At 41.5% G+C, this 8,204-nt stretch overlaps 1 protein-coding gene across 1 annotated transcript in view; it reads left to right on the top strand.

Annotated features, from left to right (window-relative positions):
* CCSER1 (coiled-coil serine-rich protein 1) overlaps positions 1 to 8,204 on the top strand; it is a gene marked incomplete at its 3' end in the record, with an annotated part of 95,579 nt that overhangs the window by 3,237 nt on the left and 84,138 nt on the right. The window contains exon 2 of the mRNA XM_010185079.1: positions 617 to 804. Within this exon, the coding sequence (XP_010183381.1) occupies positions 617 to 804 (188 nt within the window). The remainder of the gene's footprint in view (positions 1 to 616; positions 805 to 8,204) is intronic.

Raw genomic sequence — 8,204 nt, 5'->3', positions numbered from 1 at the left:
CTTTCCCTATCTCTAAACTTGCCCTAACACTTCAAAAATACAATTTTTCTCCTCTTTCCTGATGTGTTATTGTTTAACTGGAGCTGGGGACTGGGATTCAGTCTGCTGGCTGCAGATGCAGAGCTGAGCTAGGAAGGTCAAAGAGAAACCGAACCCAGCATGCACCCCTGTCCTGTGGAGTGGTAACAAACCTGTCACCGGGTCCTGTGAAACCTAAACTTGCCTAGGGATGCAGGGGTGTGAGGCAGGTTGGGTTGGGTTGGGGTACCGGTGGACCAGCGATGGTTTCTGTGGTGGATTTTATTGGACAGTGGCTGGGAAGTGTCCTGGAAGGAGTGGAGATAGGAAAGGATGGAGCCAAGGCCCTTCTGGATGCTGTGAGGAGCCATGGATTGGGCTGTAGTGTGCCAAGTGTGCTGCTCACTGGAGGCTGAACAGTGAACTGGTGGCCCAGGTGACACTTTTGTCTACATAAGCATTGTCTGCTTTCTACAGAACATCTCTTGTGCGATTGCCTTTCCGTGTAAGCATTTCAAGCAAAGCGGCATTCTGATTAAGAAAATATTTGTAAAGACTAATTCTCCGTAATGATCACTGATTGCTTCTCTGTTTGTAGTTGATCTTGCCAATAGCTTCAGTCCATACCGAGAAGACAGATTTCTCGAGAAGCGACTGAGATCCTCCTCAGAAGGTACTGCTGGAGGCAGTCGGCTGATCATAAAACCAAAGGATGGAAACACAGAAGAGCTCAACAGCCTACAGAAGCAGAGAGCAAGCTCATCCTCTTCCAAAATGAACAGCATGGTGAGTTTTAGACCCATTTGCGTAAGATTTTGCTTTTCTGTGATGGGCTTAACTCTCATGAGAATCAACAACTTTGAAAGTAATGGATGGTAATAAAGAGGGAGGAAAAAAAAACAAAAAACTGTCTCAGGCTTCCAAAATGTGGTCCAAGCTCAGCTACAGATAGTAAAAGTATTTTTTTCAGGGTGTGACATCGTGGAAAGGTTTGCATACTTTTCTGTGAAGAGATTCTTGTTATGCTTTGCTGATTTACCTCGGAGAAGAATACTGGGGGAGGGAACTGCAGCAAAAATCAGTATGACTATTTCTGAGGTTAAATACAGCGGGCCACTCTGTGGCAACATTTTGTTGTTACTGTGTTGGTTACTTCATGGACTCAATGTCTGGTAGGAGAGAGATGAGACTCAGAGCAGAAGTTGGACAGAGTGGAAGTTGTCTGTAAGGAGGTTCATCTGAAAGGTCTGAGCGGTCTCTTTTGAAACTGGTGACGAGTTTGAGTGCTTTCACTCTGAGCACAAGGTAAGGAGGGGAGGAAAGGATCTCTTCTGACAACCTTTGAGGTTTCATGAGGACTATAAAAGTGAAGACAGATCAGATGACTGCAGGAGAGTACTTTTGAAACCTCTTCTAGTGAAACAGTAGTCAAAGACACTGACTGACAAGTTTGTGCTGTCCTATAGCCACCAGGTTTTTTCCTCTAGCTGTTTCTATATTGAGAATAAACGTTTTAAGATGAGTGTAATTTATACTTATGCATGTGGTCTCCAGTGAGAGATGCTGAAGTTGAACATCTACAGCAGTGGCATTCACTTTTTAGCTTATGGGAAACAAGTTTTGTGGCCATTATTAACTTGGAATATTTTATTCGACATGCTAGCTAGAAAAAAGAGGATTCATTTTCCACACATACCTGAAAACAGCTTTCCATAGAAAGCAAAAAGTTCCAAGTTTCTTACCCCTGCCTAGAGTTGCTAAACAGATGTATAAATAAGGGGGCTTTTTGTTTTCAAGTTTACATAGTAGCCATTATGTTGCGATGATTGAGGACCAAGCACATCCCCGAGAGACTCAGATGTGAACACAACCGCCTTTTATAGGAGAGAATTTTTGCAGTTTTTCAGAGATGTGAAGCTGATCGGTGCAAACTGATGTTAGATTTCCAGTTACGTGCTCTTTCGGTGTAGTTTTACAGGCTAATACAAAAACTCATCAAGTCATACCATTACTTAGACAACTCTTAGGACTGTGTGCTGCTCTGGCTGCCACTACATGTAACATCTCTCTCACCCAAGAAGCCAAGGGGGACTGAAGTTGTCTTCCTCTGTGACATTGGCCCATACCAGTTCGTGGTTGATCATTTAAAAATAGGTCTCTAGAGAAGGATCTGATTTAATGTGAAATCCCCTTGTGGAACTATGGCAGGAAACTGGGGTTTGGGGGTTTCTCAAGAGGGTGCGAAATCTGTCTTTAATCTTGGTAAATCTCACCCATGTGTCTGAATGTGTCATCCAAATATTCCTTTGGTCTGGGCTCACAGATGCTGCTGTGAATGGCAGAAGGATATTACATCAGTACCAAAGCACGTTCTTACTGTGTGTGGCTGGTGCACAACAGAGTTTTCTAGTGCAGTGGTGTCCTGAAGCAATGGTCACTGAAAACGCTCAACTAAAATGGAGTTGCTTGATGTCTTTTACAAAAACGCTTGCCTGTACACTCATGTTGTGTAACCTGGGCAGGTTGGATTGCCTGCGCCTCAATGACAGGATTATCATTCTCAGCATTATCAGGTTGTGCAGTATTCTCAGCATTCACTGAACAATTTCACGCTACCTGAAAGGACAGGAGGCAAATGAGTTTCAGGAAGGAGAAGATTTTGTACGCCTGCCTTTCTTATTTCTAGATTGTTGCCAACTTGTCAGATGAAGTAGTACAGTAACGCAAAACTTACTTTCACAAAAAAACCTTGATTTTTTTAAAGAGATTTTTTTAATCCACTGAATTGTTACACTGAGAGATATAAAATAGAGCCTGTAGTTACAGTGCCTTTCTCTGTTTTTGCAGGAAGTTCACATCCATAACACTTTCTTTGATTTAGCCTTGTATGAATGATGGGCCGGGGGAGGTGACAACACTGTAACCACAGGAAGTAAACAAAGTGTGTGGAGGGGATAGGTGGTTGTTTCAGTCTCTTCTTCATGGTTTATGTGTGAAATCCATGGGTTTCTTTTCCACATTCATTAGCAAGATTGTCAACGAATTCACAAGTGTTTGCTCATGGTTATTTGTGTTACAGTCAAAGGTCAAGAACTTTTACCACGATTACTGTGCATACTTGTGAATGAAGGTCAAATTATTCCTGCTTTCACCCCCAATACATGTAAATATCATTTTCATATGTTAAGAAAAATGCTAATGAAAGCTTTTTTAGTAAAAAGTGAGGTTTAAGGAAAAGTAAACCAACCCAAACCAACAACGCTTGCACACCTCCAGACAACCAGAATGCAAAAGAATAAGCAGAGTTCCCTTGAAGGAAAAGGAATTAAAAATTGTAGAAAATTAATATTATCTGAACAGAAAAATGGCACCTTCAAAGTCTTATAAATACTAAGAATATATATCAAACCCACAAAGATAGTCACCATCTCACAACGTTAATGCCCCAAGAGTGGTATTAACTCACTTGTGAGATGACGAAAGTAATTTGTAATCTGGACAAGAGCTGTGCTACTCATAAATGAGATGTAGGGAACGAAAAAAGTCTTTAAAAATAGCTCTGCAAATGTGCCATTTTCGTAGTAATGCAAATAATGAACTGAAACAGGCGCTTGAGATTAACTGCTTAGATTACAGATTGTGTGTTTTTAATCACAGTAATTTCTAAACTGTCATCCTTGCAGTTACTGATTTCTGCCACAGGATGCCACCATTTCACTAAAAATGGTTTTGCACTTCAGTATAGCATAGTTACACAAAAGGTGAAAACTGTAATTCAGGACACGTTTTTGGAACGGTTTAATGCTGATTAGCCTGTGCAGTGTAATAGACCCTCTTTAAATGAGCGTGGTTGAGACTTGTGCAATTTAAAGAGATGAATATTGCTGTAGAAACTCTCATTATTCAAATATTCCGACTATGAAGTCGTCAGTTACAAGTTTAAGTATTTAGATATGATATATAGACTAGTTAACCATGTCTCAGAAGGTTGATAGAGACTATGGCTGACCTCTCTGTTCTCCAGATAGGTGGTTCTTCTTTTCCAATGTGTAGGAGAGGCAAAAGGAAAGAAAAACAATGAGGAAAGCAACATCGTAAAAGACCTGAATGATCTGAAATATGCAGCCCTGCAAGATCAATGAAAAGAATGTAAACCTGGGTAGAATGTAGGAAGGAATTAGAATAACCACATTGAAATAAAATAGGATCAGACTCCCAGATCACTGTAAGTTCTTTAAGAGGATTAGGAGACAGAACAGCAGGGAAAAAGAGTTGATGTCCCACAGGACTTGGAATTAACAGTGAAAATTGAGGGGGGTGTGTGTATGAGCAACAAAATTATCCATCACTTCTCATACTAGTGGCTAATGTGGAAAGGTGACTGTCGTAAATATCACCTTTACCAGTGCTAAAGAGGAAATGTAAAAAGAAACTAAATTGCTGATCTTTTTTTTTTTTTAAGTTACTGATTGAGATTTTGAAGTGGGAACAAATTACAGTCATTCGTTAAACCATGTAGTCATGAAAGAGGATGTGAATGAAAGTAGCTGTGTGTTACTACAAATTAAAGGAAAGTTCAGAGGGTTGTTGGAGCTCCTAGACCACACTGACCAGCTTCAAGCCATGAGCTGCATTGCACTGTATGCACACGTGGTGTTACTCTGTCTGGAAATAAGACTGCATCCATCCAGTAGAATGAGACTGCCTGCTTACACTTGGCTCTCACAGTCGTGCCTTTTACCTTTTTTGTAACTACTTACAAAGAAAATAATGCTCTGTATTGGTGACTGTTCCCTTGCCCACAGCTGCCCGTCAGCCTATATGCTATATGACTAAAAAACCCATCATGTTTCAGCTTTTCCCTGCATCAGTGGGTGAACACTACCACTGTCTTTGCTGCTCTGCAGGACCACATTTCTCTGGGTACTCTCTTGAGCGTGGTTTGTTGTTGTTCTTTATTGGTTTTTTTTGTTGGATTTTTTCAATTTTCTCACATTTCAATCTCATATGAATGTGGCATGTTCTGCTTTTCTTAAGTTCAGCTACAAGTTTTCATCCTTGCAGGTAGAGATTTTTATGCTTGCCCTTAATGCTGCATCGTCCTCTCCTTTTGCCTCGAGCAAGGCAGCCTTGCCTACTTGTGTCAGTCCAATAAGAGCCGCACAACTTATTTTTCTAGACTTTCATGGCCTAAGGTCATCCCAGCATTTTTTCCTCTGCTTTAACAGTGATACAAGTCTTCATTGCCCACTTGTCAAGCTCTCAAATAGTTGCATTTATGTCTTCTCCCACGCTGCCTATCATGTAGTTACAAAAAACTTTCTTCATTTGTTTTCTCAATTTTCATTTCATTTTTTGCCTTGCCTACAAGTAACAACAGAACTAAGATAGTTTTTCAAGATGCCGGTGCTGTATTACTGAGGTTTTTTGCTTGTCTATCCAATATTGAGAATTAGGCAAAATCCCGTTTTCCTGATACTTGTATTATTCTTATTCTTATAAAAGGAAAAACATTTTTACTGTGAGGGTTACAAAGCACTGGAACAGGCTGCCCAGTGAGGTTGTGGAGTCTCCTTCTCTGGAGACATTCAAAACCCGCCTGGACACGTTCCTGTGTGACCTGGTCTGGGTGATCCTGCTCTGACAGGGGGGCTGGACTGGGTGATCTTTCGAGGTCTCTTCCAACTCCTGAGATTCTGTGATTCTTATACGGGAATACTCTGAGTACCTAACACCTCAGTAAGTATACGTAAGATACAAATTAAGGAACAGTATATGGAAAAAATAGTGTTGGAATACACAGTAATATTTCATGGGCTACTGCAGGATTCAGCTGGATAAGTGTAAGGGTTGAAACATAAAATTTGCAGAATTAATAATTGACCAATTTAGCATAGAGAGAGCCATCTGAAACTTGAGGAAGACATAACAAAGGTAAATGACACACAAATAGTGAGATCACAGAATGGTTTGGGTTGGAAGGGACCTTAAAGCTCATGCAATCCAACCCCACTGCCAGGGGCAGGGTCACCTCCCACCAGACCAGGCTGCCCAAAGCCTCATCCAACCTGGCCTTGAACACTTCCAAGGAGGAGGCATCCACAGCTTCTCTGGGCAACCTGTGCCAGTGTCACACCACCCTCACAGTAAAGAATTTCTTCCTAATGTCCAATCTAAATCTGCCCTCTTCCAGCTTAAAACCATTCCGCCTCGTTCCATCACTACCTGCCCTTGTAAAAAGTCCCTCCCCAGCTTTCCTGTAGGAGCCCTTCAGGAAGTGGAAGGTCGCTGTAAGGTCTCCCCAGAGCCTTCTCTTCTCCAGGCTGAGCAGCCCCAACTCTCCCAGCCGGTCCTGGTAGGGGAGATGCTCCAGCCCTCTGATCATCTCCGTGGCCCTCCTCTGGACCCATTCCAACAGCTCCATGTCCTTCTTAGGTTGGGGGCCCCAGAACTGGAGGCAGTACTCCAGGTGGGATCTCACCAGAGCAGAGTAGAGGGGCAGAATCACCTCCCTCGGCCTGCTGGCCAGACTTCTTTTGCGGTTGGCCTTCTGGGCTGGAGGGGCACATTGGTGGCTCATGCTGAGTTCTTCATGAGATGCTAGCAAAACAGATATTATCTGCAAGTATTTGAGATTCTGAGTGTGCCTCTGGAGGGAGCACAAAGGTAAAACATCAGTTGCTATAATGAAAGTGTGTTATGGCCCCTGCTTCGAGTGTCTATTTGTGATAATTTTTTTATTAGCAGCTCCTGCCTAAATTTTCGTTAGGTGTCCTGGATATTCTGTGTAAGTAACTGTACCTAGGTGCTTTGGGGTGACTTAGCAAGTAACCGTCAGATTTCTAGTGTGCTGCAGAAGTGGTACTTGCAATGAAGGAGCGTTATCCATACCACTGTATTCAAATCTATCCTTCTATTTGATATCATACTTTGTGAAACATTATCCAAATCTGCAACTCATGAAACGGTGATCAGTGCTTCTCTCAGGTGACTTCATTTGTAATGTTCCCTGAGTGGTCTTAGTATCAAGCATGAGTTCTAACCCAGTTGCTACATTATGAGAGAAACAACAGGACCTGTGCCCCTATGGACTTCACTGTATGTACATGAGTAAGAGCTAAAGTGTTTGGGGTTTTTATCCCGTTTGTATTCTCTGTACTGAATAGTGTGATATTTTGCTGATGTCTGATGAAGCATTGAGCGTGGGTAAAACTAGGTTGGCTGCCAGTCTAGAAAGGATTGAAGTGATTTTCATATTTGCTCCAGATTGCTTTATCATTCTTTTCTCCTGCTTTTTTCTCCTTAAATATGGACTTGACCTTCTGCTTCAAGCCTTCTGACAGGCTACGCTGAGACCATTTGGAAGCTGAGATTTTTATGCAATCTGTGGCCAACACATTAGGTGGAGGATGCTATTGAAAATACATGATTTGAGTGGTTTATGAGTTACAGAGGGTGACTAGTAGACTTAAAAGTGGAATTGAAGGTGGTTGTTTTTGTGACCTGTAAATGTGACCTGCAAAGGCTTGAGAAAACCCTATGGGATATACTCTCCATCTGCACACCGGAGATATTAATGATGTCCTAAGATTAATGTCCTAACAGCAGATAACTTCTGTCTTGACAGTCTGCACTGGAAAGGCAGTGAATGGAAGTTTATGGAAAGGATTTGAGTTCCCAGGGTTTCAGTTCAGGTTCAGAAAAAGCCTTAAAGAGAACAGCCTTTTTCAGATATACCAAAGCTGTTACAAAAATATGAACTGGGTAAGCCAAATGCACGCGCTCCTTTAATATATTCTGCACAATCTTCTTTAGAACTAGCAAGCAACCTGTTGCAATAATATTAATGTTGTTGCAATAACAAGCAACTGCAACCTGTTGTTAACTTGCTATATATATTTATCATCTCTGGTGAAGTTCCTGCAGTTTTTTCTCATTGTTAAAATAGATGTTACATTTTGTTCTGTCACTGAATTATGGGATTTCTGCTTAATTCAAATTCATCTCTGCTATGCTGGGCTTCTCCAGGGAGAATATTTAAGAACATCAATTCTTATTGAACTGTTCAAGCAAACCCTGTAAGGCAGCGGTTCACCCTTCATGTGAAGTGGACTTGACAGCATTCATTTATAACTAGCTTTGTACTAACGTAACAAAATTTCCCCTTTTGCAATGAATTTGGTGTG

Source organism: Mesitornis unicolor, unplaced genomic scaffold, assembly GCF_000695765.1.
Source record: "Mesitornis unicolor isolate BGI_N332 unplaced genomic scaffold, ASM69576v1 scaffold3015, whole genome shotgun sequence".
In the NCBI taxonomy this organism is placed as follows: domain Eukaryota; kingdom Metazoa; phylum Chordata; class Aves; order Mesitornithiformes; family Mesitornithidae; genus Mesitornis; species Mesitornis unicolor.
Note: the sequence above shows the minus strand (reverse complement) of the source record. Positions and strands in the feature narration are given on the sequence as shown.